The sequence below is a fragment of the Hirundo rustica genome, chromosome 4, assembly GCF_015227805.2.
Source record: "Hirundo rustica isolate bHirRus1 chromosome 4, bHirRus1.pri.v3, whole genome shotgun sequence".
Lineage (NCBI taxonomy): Eukaryota > Metazoa > Chordata > Aves > Passeriformes > Hirundinidae > Hirundo > Hirundo rustica.
This window is the reverse complement of record NC_053453.1, coordinates 52,361,275-52,381,824: the sequence shown is the minus strand read 5'-3', so window position 1 is coordinate 52,381,824 and position 20,550 is coordinate 52,361,275. Positions and strand designations below refer to the sequence as shown.

Genomic DNA, 20,550 nt, shown 5'->3' with positions numbered 1-20,550 from the left:
CTGTAACTTTTGTAGCACTCAGATGAAATTCAGTGGGCTCGGATGATGTGAATTTGTGGTAAAGGTATAAAATCAGCATATTTAAAATGTTTTTGTGGTCAAACAGAAATGTTTCAAATGGTTTTCTCCATTTGGGTTACCCCACTGAGTGTATTATTTTCACTGTGTTGAGTCTCTTGTTGGCAAATGTTTTTGGGTAACTTTGCTTAGCAGCAGTTTGTGTCTCGTACTTCTCAGTGCAGGATCACATTATATAAATTTGCATGGCATTCAGATTTCTTTTCCATCTTTTTCTTTAAGCTCTATGCATGTGGTGGGGGAGATGTACTTAATAGAAGTTTTTTCCCACACTCGGGAATGAACGTCATCTTTTAAGTCCTTGTTTGATTTTGTTTTCCTCAACTCTTAAAAGTGGGAAAAATCCAAGAACTGATAGGATTTTTTTTTTTTTTTTTTTTTTTTTTTTTTTTTTTTTTTTTTTTTTTTTTTTTTTTGTGAAGGTGGTTTAACTTTTAACCTGTTCTGTGTTTCTTCATGTAGAGAATTCAGGACTTCATATTTATTTATGTCCATATTTTTACAAGTGATTTTGCCTATTGTAGAGGGTAATTTAAACTATCACATTTTGACAGTTGTCTTGTAATACATAAGGTAAAGCTGTTCTTTAGCCCCCTGCATTATTTATAGCTTTAGTTGACAGGTTCAAAAGACAAGACTCACGCAACATGTTTCAAAGTTGCATTAGAATTTTCTATGAATGGGGTAAAGGAATGCGATCATCTCTCTGAGGACTTGTTTATACTGATGTTTAACCAGCTGCCTCAGCACTAAGTGACATGCAAATCTCTGCTTCAAGTCTTCAGAGGTACTCTTTTAACGCTCTGTGTATTTTACAAGGCAGCACTCAGTAATGTTTGAGGAGTCGATTGGTTCATCAGGATAACCGGAGAGACCAGAAGGGTGTTTCTGTGGCTTAGTCATCTTGTGTTGGCATTAACCCAGTTACATTTCAGACAGTGATGCAACTACGCCTTGCTTTCAGTTTCTTTTCAAGCACCAAATGGCCAGGGCTTCCTGTGTGGAATTGAAGCACATGAGCCTTTTAGCAGCACATTGCTGGCATCGTGTGCAGAGGTTTGATGTAGGTATTGACAGCACTGAGCTGCGCAGGACGCTTTGTGACTTCTTTTGCAGAGCCAGTTGTAGATATTGTTAGAAAGGGATCAGAGAACCGCAAGCACATCCAGGTCAATATGACTCCAGCTACAAGCTAAGATATGTAGGTGATTTGTCAGCTGTTTTATGATAAATTACGTTGAAGGCATCTGAGAGGATAAAGCTGTATCAGCTGTGAAAGCTGTGCGGGTAAGAAGAACCCATGCATTTAGTGGTCGGTTTCACAGCTTCTTGGCAGTAGCATAGCTGTGAATGTTAATAGATTGGGATTGGACATTAAGAAGAGATGCTGAATTTGAGAAACTTTTTCAAGGAACACTGTCTTGAGGGTGTGAAAGTGATTAGCTGTCAGCTCTGATAAGGTTTAGTGTTTTGTCAGTGGTAGGGTAGGTTATCTATTACCAGTTTCCTTTGGAAAAATCATGGATTGTCTTGTTAATTGTGCTGACGTGTTTTTAAAACGGTTCTTGGAAAGACCATCTGTGCTACTAACTAAACACTATTCTTTAAAAATACCAGTAAAGCTCATTTCTATTACATCCATATTTTAAAATGAAGATGTTTTCTATCTACTTCAACATAGCAATATTCATCTGATAGCTTACAGTTGGGCATATGACCAGAAAAAATTGTTCCTTGGCAACAGTTCAGTGTGTATGGTAGAAAACATCTTCCAGTCAGCTCTTCAGCTTTTGATTCAGATTTTAGAGAAACTCCTTGTCTTTCAGTGCATGTTTCAGTTTGGTCATCTGTTACTGACATCCCATACTCCGCCAGGTTACTGACTAAACAATGGCAAGAGACTTTAGGGGGTGTTTGAGAAGTGTCTGTGTTACTGGTTGTGTTATTGTGTACAGACTGAGGGAGATTGGCTGTCTCTCTGAAGTCACAGTATACTGGTTGATGTCTTGCGTTCAAGAGTTAAGTTCTTGTGACTGTAGGAGAAATTGATCAAATGATGTGCATGTGACCAAATTTCTCAAATGATCTCAAAGAATTTCTCAATGTCACACCCAGCAGAGGCGAAGTAGAATACATGGAGAACTTGAATAGTGGCCTTTCTACATACTTTCTACATCCCAAAAAATAACAGTGCAGGTTTTGGGAGACAGAGATCTAGGTATTAATTAATATAATTAGTTGAAAGGTATATGTTTATATCTGTACATAAATTGTGAGAAATACTTCACATTGAACTCTGTAAAGTAAATTGATATGTTCAGTGTTAAATGAAACTTCCTACATTGTTTTTTCAACACTTTTAATACCACCTGTAGCTATGTAAAATTATAAGGCAGATGTAATTTATACCCTGATCTCAAAGATTATTTCTTTGGCTGTGAACTTGCTGTCATGAAACATGGTAAAGATTATTTGCACTAACTTGGTTGTTTTTTTACAGGTGGTCTCCCAGATAAAAAGTTTGAGGTAGATAAACGAGCCATGAATCTCGGGGATTTTAATGACATGATGAGAAAGGATCGATCTGGGTTCCGTCCACCTAATTCCAAAGACATGGGAACCACAGATAGTGGGCCTTACTTTGAGAAGGTGAGAGAAATATCTTTAGATAAATTAATATCAACCTCTGTGTTCAAGGTCCCAGTTTTTACCCTACTTCTCCAGAGATGCTAAAAGGTCAATAACCCTGAATGAGCTCAGTAGTAAAAGGTGTGGGGTAGTTTTATTGATAGAATGAATGTGTGTATAAAACAGGTGTCAGGTGTGCATAGACAAACTAAATTGGGGAGAGTGAGGCTTTGTATTCTAGAAGAGTCTGCTTTTGATGTAGACAGAAATTCCTTTCTTTTTTTCTTGGAAGGGTGAACTACTGGTAGCAATGAAATACATTATAGGTTTCATCATGATATTTCTTTTGGCTGATAACTATGGTCATCTACTGTAAAAAAAAATTGGTTGAGGTCTAAGTAAATATAAGTAATCACAGTCTTCCAAAATTTTTTTCTTCTTTCATGTCTGGCATTTATTGGAAACACCCTTTCTAAATTCCACAACCCCTTATGCTACATGTCCATGTACTGTAAGCTTCTGTATGACATCCATTTCTCTGTGACATCTCTTGTATGTTATGGTAGTGTTTCTTTCATATTCCTGCCTATTTTTAACAGAAGCTTTCACTGTTATTATCAATATTAATTGCTTCAGATTATGAATTGGAGAGTGTCCAGTAGATTCAGAATGCTCTAGGGCTGTTCTGGTTTTTTTAGATACAGTTTATCACATATAAAATGAAAAACAAATTTGGTTTAAAAATTCTGAAGATGTGTTAACTGTCTAGGAATTTTTTAATTCCTCCATTTTGGTCTAACAAGCCAAAAAGCAGTTTTGCCAATTCCCTCTGGTGGCATAATTAATAAATGCCATGAGCAAAGCTAATGCTTTTCCTAACAAATTATAAGGGTAGGTGTGTGCTAACATAGGAAATTCATTCAAGATTTGTTTGCTTCTGTAGTGGTAATAGCCATTATCAGAAGCTAATTTCATGAGAGTTGAAAATGTATTTAAAGAAAAAAACAACTTAAAATTATCTCCTTGGAAAATCACGATTGTTTGAATCAAAAGTTTTGTCCTTGTAACTGCTATTACAAATTAACTTTGCTTCTTCCTAGTCACTCACCGTCCCTCTTTCTCTCCTCTTGCGTTCTGTTGCTTCACTAACCAACTCCTGCTGTTGGCTAACTGCTGCTTCAGCTGACTTTGCCTTTCTCCAATCAAGATGGGTGCCTTGGGGATGAGGCTCCCTGCTCTCCCTTCTCCCCTTCTCCCAGCTACAAGCTGTCTCCCTCTGGTTCCACACTATCCAGCGTCGGCCTTGGGGCAATCGGCTCAGGGCTCAGTCCCCAAAACTTCGCTGCTAGACAAGTAAGCAGGCCACGTTCTAAGATGCATTGTTATAAGGCTGCAACCTGGGCTTAATCCTGGTTAGTTGGTTGCTTGCATTTGTTTTTCTGCTGAATAGATTGAAATTGTTAATGGAAATTTCAGCTGTCTCAGGCCTTTGAGAATCAGTCCACTTTGGTTCCTAGCATCAGAACATATTGTCTGGTTTTGTTGCCCGCTTCCTAAATCACAGTGCAACAGCAGGTAGATAGGCTTTTCAGAAGTCATTAAGTTAGTGGTATCCTTTATTTTAATTGCTAGTTTAAACCCAGTTAGAGGCTGTTGATTTGCCTCATCAAACCCAACATGGAATTTTTTCAGACTTCACTCAAAGACCTTGTATGTAGAAATGTGCTTGTAAAAAGTTGCAATGATTTAGCATTGTGCCTGTTCCCTTCTCCCTTCCTCACAGGTCAGAGTAAGGATTGATTTAGTAGCCTTTAAAAATTCTTGAAGTAGGAATATTTTTGTGTACAGGGAAATGGTGGGGAAGGAGTTAAGTGGTTAACTGCAGTTTGGAAGAATTTCTGGCTATTATGTTTTGCATTATTCTAGAACAAAACATTTTAGGAATACTAGGAAATTAAAAAATAGTACCTAATTATTGCAGCTGGTCTAGCTTATGTAGTCATATGGCTAACATGATGGTGTTTCTTTGTGTTGTCTTTCTGTTTCTATGTGACACAGTGTTGAACATCAGATTAAATCCAAAATTTGCAGGCATGTTGTTGATCTCAGTGTGCAGAACTCTACAGAGTTACAGAGAGAGCTGAAAATGTAACTGCAGCTTCAGGGCCTCTCAAAAATTTTAATATGTCGTTTACTCCAGCTGGCTCTTTCCAGAATAAAACCTCTTGTCTTTGGGGGTTTGTGTTTGTCTTCCTGCATGCTTAGGACTTGCTTCTGAAGGAGAAGATAAGTGAAGGGGGGATGCAGGTGAATGAGGCAATCCATAGTGCTGCCAGTGTAGAAACAGGAGGAGAGACTTGTGTTAGAGCAAAAGGATAGCAGAGGATGCACAGTATTAATGGTAGCAGTATTATGCACAGTATTATGTTAGGGTTTATGAAATCCTGCTATATAAGGACAGGAAAGGTTTTAGTGAAGGCCTGCACAGTCTTTGTTTGGAAGAATGATGGACTTCTGTTGGGTGCAGCAATGCTGGCATGGACAGGCAAAATGGGGAATTATGGCTGAGGAGTGGAAAATGCACTCTTTAGAACCCCAGGTGTCTGAGGGTCACAGATATCCTGATAGACAGCAGGAGATGGGAAAATCTGAGGGTCCTGAAACCAAAAAGACAAATTCATGGCACATAAGAATGCTTTGGAGCATGAGCTTTAGCTTTTAGACGAAAGAGGGTGTAGCTGTCTTAGTGTAGGAGACTGTTGATAAATTTTCTTGTGGGTTTGGTTTTTTTTTTTTTTAAATAATACCAAAAGTCTGCTCAAGAGGCTGAACTCACGAAACATAATCACAAATTTTCAGTGGGTTTTTTAATAAATTGGTGTTTATTACAGAAGTTGCTTATAAATCACTAAATACTTCTCATAAAAAAAAACAACAACAAAACCACAAAAAACCACCAACTCAAACACCAAGTATTCGTGTGTTAGAAAATAAATCATTGAAAGGAAAAAAAAAGCCCACAGTTCTTTTTCTCATTTGAAAATTTTCTTCATATTTATTGGGAGAAAAGGGGAAGGAAAATATCAAATCCAGAATGTTGAAGTTTTCATGGTAGAAGGAAAATTTTTAATAATAATTTAGAATTCAAATTTCAGTTAATGGAAGGCCTGCAGAGGAAATAATAGCCTTGTGAGTGATATTTCAGCAGCCTACTTAGGAAAAGTGTACCTGTCTTCTCTAAAATGAGGGACCAAAATTCTTGTTGATTGAGTCTTGCCATATTTTATGCTAATGGAATGGAGTTTTTAGTTTGTTGTTTGTACTTCAAGTTTCCATTTCCCAGTATGTAAAGTGCAAAATATTAAAACATCAGATTTGTCATGTTTTGAAGGAAGTAGATAAGCATGACCCTGCAGTGTTAGAGGAGAAACAACCTGCATCTCAAAAATGTGCTACAGTGGTTTTAACCCAGGTAGAATATTACTGATTTTAGCCGGACATCTGTAATTCTAAGGGAACTCTGTTTCAGTCAGTAACTTCTCTCCTTGTTACTGGTATGTCGTTACTAGCATGGAAATCCATTATCCTGCAAGACTGATCTTCTCACTACTGCTTTAATTTTGTAGGGTGGCAATCATGGTTTGTTTGGAAACAGCACAGCACAATCGAGGGGCATGCACACGCCAGTGCAGCCACTAAACCCTTCCCCCAATATCCGGGCGCAAGTGCCTCCCCAGTTCCTTTCTCCCCAGGTAAGGAATTTATAGCAACTGATTACTTGTAAAAGTAGAGCTACAGCCTTCAAGAGCACATCATTGAGGTTACTTAAACACCTATCTTAGTCTCAACTTGATGTTAAGAAATGGAAAAAATAAATAAGATAAAACAATTAAAATTCATAGTGAAAGTACTTAAAACTCTAAGAAGCATTAGCATTCTATCTTATTCCAAGGCAGTTGATGGTAAATGCTGACTATCAGTATTTTTAAACCTCAGAAGTGGATTTGGGAATCCTATGTCTTACATACGCTTTTGCAAAGTATTTTAAAAAGAACAAATAAACGTGAAAGCTTGAAGTGTTTCTGAAGTGTGACAGGTTGCTTAATTTTTTTTCAGTAGTCTTGTCCTGTGCTTCCTGTCCCCCCCAAAAGAGAGGTTTGACGAAGGGGCTATGTGTTACATTTACGTTGCAGAGCTTAATCTTAAGACCTCAGGGTCTCCAAATGTACAAGTTTACTTTTTGCTTTGGACTTAAGAGAACAATTCTTGAGATTCTCTTGAATTGTGCTTCTGTAACTCCCCAGTATTCCAGGGAGAAATGGGGGGATTCTTCTCCACCTACTCCTGTCTTTTACTATATCTTATTCAGTGTACAAAGAGATTAACTCTTTCTGTGAGGCACTTTTTCTTTGCTGGAGTGACTGCCTGAATGCCTTTCTTTTTCCTTGTCAAGCAGTACATTTTTAATGTGATAGTGCAGTACCATGACTACTGGTTAGCTGCATATCTATCAGCATTTAAATTTAGTGCAGTCTCTAGCACCTGATTTGTGTGTATCTGCATCTGCACATGTAATACTGTATACTGTCGATCAAGTGAGGTATTCACTCTGCCCAGGTTATAGATTGTGCATGTTTAAATATGATGTGTTAATGAATCTGTAATGTCTTTCCCAGAGCACCATTGAAGATTGGTGTCATAATCCTACTTGTTCCTTCATAGAAACGCTTGTACTTCATCATCTTTTCCTCGTAGCAGTGCATTCAGAATGCGTAACTGATTTCCGTGCAGGTTTCAACCTCCATGCTCAAACAGTTTCCCAACAGTGGCTTGAATCCTGGTCTTTTCAATATGGGCCCCCAGCTTTCTCCACAACAGATTGCCATGCTGAGCCAGCTTCCACAGATTCCCCAGTTTCAATTAGTAAGTAGCTAATAATCTTGTGAGACAAGACTGTTTGCAAATTGTCTGCTGAGTTTTCCTTTTATGCTTGTTCTAATTCCGTTTTGTTCTACTGATGTTATTTTGTATAAGTATTCCCTCTTTGCCATATGGGGTAGTAAAGTCCTGCTGGAAGGCGGAAGATAAACCAAATAGGCCCGTGTAATTATTGTGGATTACGGTGGGCTCGTAACGAATCTAAGCCATGTTTTTGTACAGAAAGCAGTTGTTTGTTGATTTTTAATGACGTTTTCTTCAGACTTGTAGTCATAGTGGTGGTAGTAAAGCAGGTATGAGTAATTCTGCTGAACAATGTTAAATTACAAACATTTAACATTTAAGTGAAGGATGTGGTATTCTTCTAATGCATTCATTGTAGTTCTGTTTGAGTGAGTGGAATGAGAAACCACTTACCTAAGTTCTGAGCAAAGCGTTTGCTAGTGAATAGCTCCTGGCAGTTATATTTCACTTGATGAGCTCTGTATTTTCTCTCTTCCCACCCCCACATATCTTGTAGGCTTGTCAGCTCCTCCTTCAGCAGCAGCAGCAGCAACAGCTGTTACAGAGCCAGAGAAAGTTATCTCAAGCTGTGCGACAACAGCAGGAGCAACAGGTGTGTGGCACTGTTTTTATCAATCATATGAAGTATGAGGTGTGCTGGGGAAATGCAGTCTGCAGGAGAGATGATGCTGGCTTCAGTAACGTCAACTGCACTCATCACGTTGCATTTTATGGGGGGTAGGGTCTTTAGGATCTCTTTGAATCCACTGTTATGTTCACTGGAATCTGTGTTACAGTATAGGGTGAAGCTGTTTTTTCTTTCATTTGCAGATTGCTCGTATGGTGAGTGCCCTCCAGCAGCAGCAGCAGAGGCAGCCTGGCATGAAGCATTCGCCATCCCACCCTGTTGGGCCTAAGCCACATTTAGACAGCATGGTACCCAATCCTTTGAATGTGGGTCTCTCAGATTTACAGAGCAAAGGGCAGATACCTGGATACGGTTCAGGTGGTAAGTGCTCTGTGGAAGGAGGTTTGGTGCATTGTCTGTAGCTTCCCTATTATTAATATGGTAATTGTATTAGTCACTTAGGTCTGGGTCCAGAAATTAGTAATTTATGTATAAGCGTTAGAGTGAAGGTTATGACAAGTGTCAGCTTTGAATCAAATTGCATTATTTTTCATTACATGGGAAGAAGACAAACTTAAGAATAAAGTATATCGTTGCATACTGACCTAACGCATTACTTGGAAGATGTCCCGTGAACATACCCTTTGCTGTTGTTGATTTTTTCCCCCACCCTTTTCTTGTGATTACAATGACTCCCCATTTACAGATGCTTAAAAACAAAACAGAAGATGACAATGGAGTTTTGTTTGTTTGTTTGTTTTGCAGGCTTTGGCTCAAGTGGCATGGATTATGGCATGGTGGGAGGGAAAGAGGCTGGAACAGAATCGCGCTTTAAGCAGTGGACTATGATGGAAGGGCTGTCCTCTGTGGCTTCACAAGATGCCAATATGCACAAAAATGGTGAGAAGGGGAATTTTTGGAATGCCCTTGTAGGGTCATCTTGCCAGAGATGAAATAGTTTAGATGAAACTGTCTTGCCTCACCAGTATGCATCTTAAATATTTTTGCCTTAATATATCATACTCCTGAAGATCCCAGCCTTTCCTGAGTGTAAATATATGTTTTTAATGCTGCAGGTGCAATAGTGCCCCCTGGAAAGGCTCGTGGAGGATCGCCCTACAACCAGTTTGACATAATCCAGGGCGACCCACTCAGCAGCCATGCAGGCCCTGCTGGTGATAGTTGGTTACCTGCCAAATCTCCACCCACAAACAAGATCGGAAGTAAATCCAGCAATGCCAGCTGGCCTCCAGGTATTACATAAGGGCAGGGGTTGTGTCCTCGCTTTAGGATAGATATGCTGGACCTTTCTTACTTACTTAAATACCCATTGCAAAGAAAATACTTGTGTGGCTTGGCCTATCTTGGTTTTGAAATTCTTCCACATTAAAGTAGAACATAAATGTTGACTTTCCAGTAAAAATTGCTGGGCTAAATATGAACTAACTGCTGAATTGCTGCCAATTGTTCAGTTTTTTTGTTAGGTGAACTCTTCAATGGTTTCCTGACTTTACATTTACAGAAATCTTCATGAAAACATACGTTCATAGAATACACAACACCATCTCTCTTCTTTTGTACTGATTCCGTATTTGTGCTGTGTTAGGCTGACACAGTGTAAAAATTACTGATAGTGTGGAATCAGAAAAAGGTGTGAAGTAGGGGTTTTTTTGTGATGGTGGGAACACCACACTGTTGTAGTTCACCTTTGTTCATGTCGCATAAAGGGTAGAAGAGTGTTGCGATGTTTCAGTTATGCTCAGGAATCTTGCGGCTTGGGTAGAAGTCTCTTGCTTTTGGCATGACAGGCTGGCGCACATTCTTTAAGTCTTCTAGTTTCACTGGCAGAATTTTATGTTTCTGCTAGAAAACTCTCTAGGAAAAGTACATACGTATTTGAATACACACATAATTTTCTATATAAAACATTCATTTAAACAGAGTGCTGTCCTTGAAGTTGCACAGATTATTCACGGACGCTGTTCAGCAAATAGTGGGTGCTGTGATTTTTCTCTTGTCTGGAAGACAGTTGCTTTCCAGGAAAACATTACTAACTGCAAACCCTCTGCTGTGTATCCCCTCAAGCACAAAAAAGTAAAAGTGTGTTCCCTGATACTATCAACTAACCCAAGAGGATAGTTGTCCTGAGGGCAAGCTGCCTTCCCACTAAAAACTGAGGCAAAGAAGGCGTTAACACCTCTGCCTTCTCCTCATCTGCCGTTACCAAGTTCCCTCCCACATCTAATAAAGAACAAAGGTTGGTCTTACCCTTCCTTTTACCATTAATATATTTGTAAAAACGTCTTTTATTATCCTTTACAGAAGTTGCCATTTTAACTTCAAACTGAGCTTCGGCCTCTTTAATTTCATTTTCTACGTGCTCTAGCAGCCCCCTTAAATATTTCCTGAGAGACCTGACCCTCCCTTCCAAAGATCCTCTTTTTATTCCTCCGAAACCTCCTTACCTATCCAGGCCAGTTTGCCTCAACTCATCTTTCAGCACACAGGGACAGTCTGTTCCTATGCCCTCAAGATCTCTGTTTTGAAGCATGTCCACCTTTCCTTAACTCCTTTGTTTTTAAGGATTGCTTCCCAAGGAACTCTCTCTTAATAAGTCTCCAAAGTAGGCCAAAGCCTGCCCTCCAGAAGTCCAATGTAAAAGTCTTATTGGTGTTCCTCCTGATTTCACCACATAGTGAGAATTCTATCATTTCATGATCACTGTGCCCCAAACGGCCTCCAATCACCACATCTCCCACCAGCCCATCTCTATTTGCAAACAACAGATCTAACATAGTCTCTGCCCTGGTGGGCTCACCCACCAGCCTGCAACAAGAAGTTGTCCTCCACACACTTTAAAAATTTCCTGGACTGCTTTTTTTTCTGCTGTATTAAGTTCCCAGCAGATGTCTGGCAAGTTGAAGTCGCCTGCAAGAATGTGAGCTGATGATCCTCACAAATTCTCTAGCTCATTGAAGGAACCAAGTTACTGATCTTTCTCTACAGTAACTGGAGTCTTTGTGTGTTCATATTTAATTCATTTATAATTCGTCCTCTTACCTTAAAATTCTGGCATGCTTGGAGCTACAGTTGAAATCAAAGCATGATAAGTATATCCAATCTCATTGTGGAACATGAAGCATGTCAGTGAATATGTATGTTACTTTTACCACAAGGCATCTCACCTCAGTACATATCTTATATGGAATTCATTAAAACTATTGAAACTTCATCTGAATGTAGCAAAGCAGAAGCACTTAAAGGGATATTTGATGCACCTGTACCACTTTTTAATAGTATAGACTTGTACACACTTCAGTTGTGTTCATAGATTCATATGACACCAGAGCTAGTGCTATGGGATGAACTGTGAAATAGATAGGGTCTTTTTGCCCCTGAGGAACAGCGTAGGAGACAATTGTTTGTCCTGTTGAAGTACCTTCAGCAATTACTTCTAGTAAAGATTTCCTGGATTGCATCTAATTTCTTTTTTCCCTCCTGTTCCAGAGTTCCAACCAGGAGTGCCATGGAAAGGTATACAGAATATTGACCCTGAATCTGATCCCTACGTGACCCCTGGAAGTGTACTGGGGGGGACAGCCACATCTCCTATTGTAGATACTGACCACCAACTTCTGCGGGACAATACCACAGGTAAAACAGCGAACATCTGGTCTGTGATTATCAAAGTCGCTCTGATACTCTGGATTGTTGATGTTGCAGTCGTAGCAGGTGAACGGTCTGTTGCATTTGCCTGAGCAGCCTTTGCACTGTGGCTGGGAGTGCCTGAAAGCACGGCATTGGTACAGTCATGGCTCTCTTGAGGTTTAATGGTTACAGAAACTCTGTGAACTTAGTCTTCTCTTTCTCTCTTCTCCTTGATAGGGTCTAACTCTTCCCTCAACACCTCGCTGCCTTCACCTGGTGCCTGGCCCTACAGTGCCTCTGACAATTCCTTCACCAACGTTCATAGCACTTCAGGTATGTAGGGTTTGAAACTTACCCAGACAAAGCATTTTTCATTTGGCAGTGGTTCATTGTTGTTCCACTCTGAGTATTAAGTCCATCATGTGTAACAGTGACTTGGTAAGACAAACACCATAACTCTAAATATACCCCCCTCCTTCCTCTTCCTCCCACCCTTTCTTTATATGCTGAGCATGAATCCATATGGTGTGGAATATCCCTTTGCACAGTTGGAGTCAGCTGTCCTGGCTGTGTTTCCTCCCAACTTCTTGTGCACCCTCATTCCTCCTGCTGGTGGGAGGATGTGAGAAACAGAAAAGGTCTTGATACTGTGTAAGCATTGTTCAGAAATATAACTAAACCATCTGTATTATCCATGATGTTCCCAGCACAAATCCAAAACACAGCCCCATACCAGGTACTATGAAGAAAATTGACTCTACCCCAGCCGAAACCAGTATATTATGCAAGTTAAAGAATAAAGTAGTAGGAAGCAACAGATGCAAAAGGAAAGACACTGTTCACATGTCCTAGTTTTTAAAATATGACCTGCTTGTGTATGTATTAGTAAAGGTGAGTGATGCTTTTTATTTTAACTTCAGAACATGGGAGTGGTGTGAAGGGAATGTTTTTGCCTTGCCTTTTGTAGCACTCATCATTCCCTGAAATCTGGACAGTGAGGACATTTGATCTGGCTTTTAATGGTTGGCCTGTAAATCTAAACTTAAATATATGTCTCAGATCCTTCATAAGAAGGTCACCACAGCTTTCTGTTAAAAATCTGTTTCTGCACACACTTCTCAGTAAAATGCTGGAAATACTTGCTCCAGATGAATCATTGGGATTTTAAGCTTCTTGCAAATGTCAGAGTTTTTTCTTGAAGTAATTGTCTTGACAATTAATTAAAAATGAAGAATTGTGTATAAATAGCAGAGGTGATGAACAGAGCTGAGAGCTACATCTGTCCTGAACTTTAGGTTTTTTCATCATACTGAATAAAAGCTGTGTTCAGGCTTTACCTCAGCATCTTGACCAAATCCATTGGAAATGCTCTTTTATCCTTAAGAAAAACTGAGTTCCTGCTGCCAATTTGTGAGCTGACTGGTTTGAAGCAGTGTATGCAGCATTCTAGTGACATGGAGGAACGGAGTGGCATATAGCAACTTCTTGCCTTTGTGTAATTTTTATCTAGCACATAAGAAAGACTGAAGAGATAAAAATATTGAAGTCGTAGTCAAATAGAGGAAATCAGACCACTGCCATGTACCTTTCTGTTTGTCTGCTAGACACGAGTGTTTGCAGTCAGAAAGCCAATCATATGAACTGGTAATTTAGAATTCGCCTAACTGTAAAGCAGAGTCTAATGAAAACATATTTTTAAGCACTTTCATACACTTTCAAAGTTTACTGCTTGAAACCTGCTTACTAGTGACCATTTCTGTGTCCTAGAAATACAGAGATCCAGCTGTAAATTGAAGCATGTTTATACATGTTGAAGGCTTTATGGCTTTGTTTTCCAGATGTGTTATTTTATGGTGCCCTGGCATATCATAAATCTATGGGTTTTCACTTTGTTTCAAATTACATTCACCACCATCGGCTAGTAACTGAAGTTAAATGCACGTATTTGCACATACGGACATGAGAGTTACGATTAAGATAATGTCTGACGCAGCCTTTTCCCCCAGATTGCTGTTGGCTGGTTCTCAGTGCAGAACAATGAGGAATTTTCAATGAATTTTGACTTTTGAAATGTCCCTTGGTGTCAAAAGCTGTGGGAGAATATGCAGTCTGCCACTTTAAAAAAAAAAGGTTGTTGGGGATTAGATTTGTTTCTTTTTTACTTATAGAATTTTTTCCATAAGTTGCTAGGAAACTAGCTACTGGGTGCTTATGGGTACTTAAAAAGAGCAAAGTGGCCGAAGGAGAGGAGTGTAGCATCCGGCTACAGTTCCTTTGTCTCTGGGAGTTTCTCTCGGAGGAGGAAGATAAAGGACAGGGCTGGGAGCAGCTGTGGTCTCTCGCTCCTGGCATCAGAAGGACGGCCAAGCTGTGGTTTGCTGCGGGGTGGATTCGCTGCCAGCGCCTGGCCCGGTCCTGCCTGGGGGTCCGCCACCGTCTGTTCGTGTGTACGGGGGTTCTGAGCTCGCCATGTCGTGCCTTGCTGGAGCTGGGCTGCCACTGTCCCACCCCCGCTGCTTCTTCTGCGCTGCTCTGAGTCTTTTTGCTGCGCTGTGACCCCGCACCCCACCCCTGCCCGCCTGGACGTCTCGCGGTTCCAGCTACTACCACGGAGCCTCTGATGTATCCCATCCACCAGCCCAGGATTTTCTGCCATTCCAGCCTGGTGCCCCTCAGAGTCCTGCAGGGGCACCGGGCTCAGGCTGCCTCGGGGTTTTGTGAAACAAAGCCTTTCCTCCATCCCTTTCCATCTTGGCTGAGAAGGCTGTCACAAGGTTTCCTGGTTCTGTTTTGTTAATGCTGTAGTTGTTGTTTTGTTTGTCTTGTTATACATACTAGTAAAGAACTGTTACTCCTATCCCCATACTTTTGCCTTTGAGCACCTTAATTTCAAAATTATAATAATTCGGAGGGAGTGGGTTTGCATTCTCCATTCCAAGGGAGGCTCCAGCTTTTCCCTGGCAGACACCTGTCTTTCAAACTAAGACACTGGTTTAAACAGAGCTCACAAATATTCATGGCAAATAGTGGTGTTTTGGGGAGTGCTTTTATTTTACTGTTTTATTGCATTTCTTTATAAAGTGTTCTTTGAAATGTGTTAAGGATATCCACTATAGGTCTTCCAATAGGCACCTGCCTATTAGTAATACTTTCTAGTGAAAAAATGTGCTATCAAGATTATTTAAAAGTCCAGCTCTCACAAAGCTAAGCGGCCTTCTTTATGTGGTACTGCTGTGTTAACATTGTGTGAGGTTTGTGATTCACACGAAAGCTTTGATCTTGTAGGGAAGACATCTTTAGGAGGCAACATTAGCTTCGTAGACCAAGAATGGTGAATACTCCTTTCAGTTCTCTGCAGGTTTTTTTACTTGAAGAAGGTCCAGTTTCATTAATGGTCAATAGTGCCCAAACTTTTAAGAAATTCTCGGGTTCTCAGATGAAATGTATTGTGGGCATAAAAGTTGCTGTTCATGTAATTAATGATGTAACATACTGCAATCAGCTACGTTATCATAAATAATCTAGGTATATTACTTTTTTTTTTTGTCAGCATATATAAAGTAGGCAAAGATTAAGTTGCATAGGGGTTTTTTTGGTATGATAAATTAACTATTGTATGGTTCTGGTTTTTGTGCTTATCTCCAATATAAGTGCAGTCAAAAGACTTACTGTGGTTGGACAGGTCCTTAATCCTACAAGTTTCTCTAATACATAGAATTTCTTTAATCTTCTAGCAAAATTCAGTGATTACAAATCAGCATGGTCCCCAGATCCCATAGGACACAATCCCACTCATCTCTCCAACAAGATGTGGAAAAACCATATTTCCTCAAGGAACACTACAGGGCTGCCTCGCCCACCTCCTGGCCTGACCAACCCCAAACCATCATCTCCATGGAACAGCACAGCACCCCGATCAGTCAGGGGCTGGGGGGCACAGGACTCAAGGCTTGGCTCTGGTAAGAACAGTCAGCTGGAAGCACCACTGTTCAGACCTGAGCAGTGTATGTTTTACTGCACCAGTGGTTTGGAGGAAAGAAAGTTGCCCTTGTCTAGTAATAGGAGAAAAGAGTTCCGTCTTGAAATGGAAATTTGCTGTCAGTAATTGAGGCGGGTGGGGGGTTGAATCCCAGGTCCTGCTGTAGGGAATGAGTGAAGAAGGGCTGGGAGCTGCCAGAAGAGAATACCTGCTATTTAGGACCTTTCAAGACTAGGTGCTTGCTGTGTGTGGGAAACCCCTCAAAGATAAACTCCAGTAAAATGAATCTTGCTGGGAACTTTGAGGAAAGGTGTGGTTTTGTTTTCAGGACTGAAGATTAGACTTGCATGTTTTAACAGGGCTGGTAATGCTGATTTTTTTCTGAAAGACCTAACTGTAAAGAAGAATGGTTTTTCTTTGTATCAAATCTGTTTTGATTAATCTGTCTTACAATTTGCAGCATCTACTTGGAGTGATGGTGGCTCAGTTCGTCCTAGCTACTGGCTGGTTCTTCACAATCTCACTCCACAGGTATTTTCTGTGTTTTTTTCTGGGGACTTGTTTGCTTTAGCAAGGATTTGTGAATTCTTCAGTTGTTTCTTTTTGAATAAAATCTGACAAAATCAGATTTGTCAGCATATATAACGTATTTCTGATAAACTGAGCGGCAGTCTAACTGGTTTTTCTATTGTAATCACTTCAGCTAATTCTGAGATGTTCAGGTTTTCCTATGTGACATTAAAACATTTCTTAAGAGTTATAAAAAACAATTAAACAGAAAGTTTTTTTTCTTAGAAGCGAGGGTAGATTTCATGACTATAATGTGGAATGGTTTGTAGTTATTCTTTGGGATTTTGTTAGTAAGAAATGTGATGTAACTGCCAGTGTTCACTTTAGTGTTTCCATAGTGAAACCACAGGATTTTTCCAACACTCCTGCCAAAACCAGTCTACTTAGGTTATTTCTGCAAGTATTCTCAAAGCTTGCTGCCATTCAGAATTAATTCCGTGGAGATCCTGTTTTCTGCATTCCCAGTTTGTACTGTATTCAAGGGCTAGGAAAAGCCTATATGATTATCAGCAGTACCCTGAGGTCTCGACAGAGAGTCCCCAGTTCTGCAGGATAATTTACTATGCTTCCACAGTCTACAGAAAAAGGCTGAGGTCTCCATCAGATCACCCAAAATGGTGAACCATCCTCCTTTTGTAGAAAAGACTGTTTACCTTGATGTGAAAGAAGGAGCACTGTGAGGAAAAAGCACAGTTCTACCTCTGGCTCGTGTAAAATTTTTTAATGCTGCTTTAGGAATTATTTAATGGAAGAAGAATATATTTTGGAGGCATTTAAGTTACTACAAAAGAGAAACAGATCATAATTGTCTTATTATGGATTCTCTCTTTATTGTGGATCAGTACACTAGAGAAGTGTAAAGGTTCAGATGGATTCATAGACGCACAGAATGGTTAGGCTCAGAAGGAACAATATGTTCATTTCAAGGTTCTCTGTTTTAACTTTGATCATATTTGTACCCCCACACAACTTTCTTTGCCCTCATTTGAAGCTGTATTATAAAATAGAGGGGAAAGAAGGAAGAAAGTAGCACTTCCCTTAAGTATTTGCACATACGGATCCCATTCATATGTCCATGTTCCTGTGGCACACCAGGAATGGAATCTGTCTGTACAGAACACCTGGGAGAACAGCTGTTACTGGAGGTAAGGAACAGGCTGTTACTGCTGAAGGAGGAATGTAGGCAACAACTGCTGTAAAAACGTTAGTTCAGATGGAATGGGCATTGGTGCGTTTGGCAGCAAAATCACTGACTTTCTCTCACTGTTTCATAAACCACAAAGACAAAGAAGCACCAAAATAAATTTTTAAAATTTTCATTGTAGAGGTATTTCCAGTTTTGCAAAAACTTTCTAGTTTATCTAAATTCTGCTGAAATCAGAGAGCTGGAGGCCAAGACATTCTGGTTCCTTTGATACAAATTCTGATGACTGAAGATGGTGAGAAGTTCAAGTTGTATACAATTACCGGAAAAGCTGTCAACATAGGCATAGTGACGGTGTAAGAAACTCAGTGAGAAAGGGAGAACCGGGCTTAAGCTGTAAGTGAGCAGGAAAGATAATTTAGATTATTCCGTACTAAAGCAAACAGCATGTAATTGTGAGAAGTCAAGGCATACCAGTTCCTGTTCGAAAATCAACTTCTGTCACCTTTGCTTACTTCCCACTGCTTTCATTTGTTTTTCTTTCTGAGAGCAGAATATCTTTCAATTACTGATGAAGTCAGGATTGAAGTATGTTTGGAGAAATAATTACAAACATCTGTTTCATCCTGGCTGTTCTTCCTCAGATTGATGGTTCAACCTTGAGGACGATCTGCATGCAGCATGGCCCACTGCTGACATTCCATCTGAACCTGACCCAGGGCACCGCCCTCATCCGATACAACACCAAACAGGAGGCGGCCAAGGCCCAGACTGCACTGCACATGTAAGAAAGGATTCGAGACAAAAATCTTTGGGGGGGTGTTGGGATTGATGGTGTAAACCCCTAAACTCAGTGAAAACTTTTGAATTATACTAATCTGAATTCCAAAGGCTTTTAATCTGTTTATCTGTTTTGTTTGAAAGGTGGCATATGTGCATTTACCTACATGGTAGAGTCATTTTTATTGCTCTTGGTGTTGATGTTCAGGACCTTAGTTTAAATTTACAAAGATTTTGTTCAGGCATGACTGAATGCTGGGCCAAGGGGTTGGGGTATTTTTGTTTTGTGTTTTTGCCATATAAAATGAAAGTTCTTGTGTTTTGAGTGAGTTTCACTGTCAAAAATAGCTGAAATTTTCTATGTCCACTGCAATGTAGCAATGTAGCTGATACCTCCTTTGGTTTGGGCACCTATTAGTGTTGTTCCCATGCTTTCTGAATCCCTTGCCATTACCTTTTGGCTGTAACTGGGTTTTTTTTTCATATGTGTACCTTGCCCTGTAGGTGCGTGTTGGGAAACACTACCATCCTGGCTGAGTTTGCCACAGATGAAGAGGTTAGTCGCTTTTTGGCACAAGCTCAGCCCCCTACACCTGCAGCAACCCCAAGTGCACCCGCAGCGGGCTGGCAATCCCTGGAGACAGGACAGAACCAGACAGATCCAGTTGGACCTGCTTTGAATCTCTTTGGTGGGTCAACAGGGCTTGGGCAGTGGAGCAGTGGTGGCGGCGGCGGCAGCAGTGGGGGTGATCTCACTGGCGCTTCATTGTGGGGGCCCCCAAACTATTCTTCAAGCTTGTGGGGCGTCCCAAGCGTAGAGGATCCACACAGAATGGGCAGCCCTGCTCCCTTACTACCTGGAGACCTTCTGGGAGGAGGGTCGGATTCAATCTGAACTTAGAACTTTCAACTCTGACCTCGTGACCTTTTTTGGAACAGCAGCAGCACTAACTTGACCTTTTTCATTTTTTTCAACTTGCAATAAATACATTTATAAAAGGGAAAAAGAAAACAGAGAAAGAAAGAAAAAAAGGTGGGTCATTGACAGACTGTCTGAGCACATAGTTGCCTCCCTTATATAACTTCAGTTTTTTCGTTTGGAATATGAATCCAAAAAGAGAACATATCACTCTTGAAATACTTGAATCGTGAACGCCAACTTAGAAAGACAATGTGAAGCAAGTACACATACCATTTAAATTTAAACAGAAAAAATTAAAAAAATTAGTTTCTAGTTTTTCACTTTTTCATGTTATACGGAAGTTGTTGCTAAGAAACATATATACTGAAAAATAGCTTTTTAACTTTGTTTGCACTGGGTGTGTTTCCGTCCTTAGGTCTACCATGTTGGGTTGGGGAGGAGTTCAAAAGAATAAGGGGCGGGAGGGGAAGACTTGACGGAGCCTCACTTTAAAAACAACAACAAAAAATAAAACTAGAAAAAAAATTAAAACCCACAAAAAAAAAAAAAAAAAAAGAAAAAGAAAAAAAAACCAAACAAAACAAACAAAAAAACAACACTTTGTGATTGGCTGGTTGATAAGTACCAGTGTGTTCTGGCACATGTAACTGCCCACGTGTGCTTGTTTCTGTGTGAGTGCGTGTGCACATGTTTGTGTGTGTGCATTTTTTCTCTGTAATCTTGAAACGCTGCATTGCTGGTGGTCTACGGGCTGGCTGGCCATCTGCATGTCTTGGTTGTGAAAGCAAGACAGGCATGGTGGAGTCCCTGTGGCTGAAGCAGAATCCAGTTGGGCTGGATTAAAATTCATCAGTAGGTTTTTTAAAATTCATTTTAGCAGGGTGCTATCTCAAATCTGCAGATCACACGGAGTGGATAGTCACTTCCTAGCCCTTGTTCTAACCCTGTGGTAGAGCAGAACACTGCCATATCCAAAGGATTTGGTGAGAGGCTTGTCTTTTGAGTAACAGCGTCTTTACTTATGTCTGCATGCGGGGGTTTTGTACTGAATAGGGTGTTTGTTACATAATGCAAGTCATTTATTTCTTCCAACAAGGAGAAAAGAGGAAAGAAGGCATTACCATTTTTTATGCAGCTAGACAAATGTTCTTTTTCAGTCTCTTGCAAGCTTCAGTAACTTTAAAAAAAATGTTTCTTTTCTCCCCCAAACCTAAATTAGCACCGTTACTCAT

General features: G+C 40.2%; 1 protein-coding gene across 10 annotated transcripts in view; it reads left to right on the top strand.

Moving 5' to 3' along the window:
* The window catches only part of TNRC6B (trinucleotide repeat containing adaptor 6B), a 129,368-nt gene extending 109,517 nt beyond the window's left edge, over positions 1-19,851 (top strand). For 6 of the 10 annotated variants that reach the window (XM_040062024.2, XM_058420292.1, XM_058420290.1 and 3 more), the window contains 14 exons: positions 2,579-2,727; positions 3,889-4,059; positions 6,333-6,458; positions 7,498-7,629; positions 8,165-8,260; positions 8,479-8,656; positions 9,041-9,175; positions 9,352-9,528; positions 11,783-11,929; positions 12,161-12,256; positions 15,658-15,882; positions 16,363-16,433; positions 18,261-18,400; positions 18,901-19,851. In XM_040062024.2, the coding sequence (XP_039917958.1) occupies positions 2,579-2,727; positions 3,889-4,059; positions 6,333-6,458; positions 7,498-7,629; positions 8,165-8,260; positions 8,479-8,656; positions 9,041-9,175; positions 9,352-9,528; positions 11,783-11,929; positions 12,161-12,256; positions 15,658-15,882; positions 16,363-16,433; positions 18,261-18,400; positions 18,901-19,291 (2,234 nt within the window). In that variant the 3' untranslated portion in view covers positions 19,292-19,851. The remainder of the gene's footprint in view (positions 1-2,578; positions 2,728-3,888; positions 4,060-6,332; positions 6,459-7,497; positions 7,630-8,164; positions 8,261-8,478; positions 8,657-9,040; positions 9,176-9,351; positions 9,529-11,782; positions 11,930-12,160; positions 12,257-15,657; positions 15,883-16,362; positions 16,434-18,260; positions 18,401-18,900) is intronic. The other 4 variants (XM_058420294.1, XM_058420295.1, XM_058420293.1 and 1 more) reach the window with 2 other exon arrangements.
* The last annotated feature ends 699 nt before the right edge of the window (positions 19,852-20,550 follow it).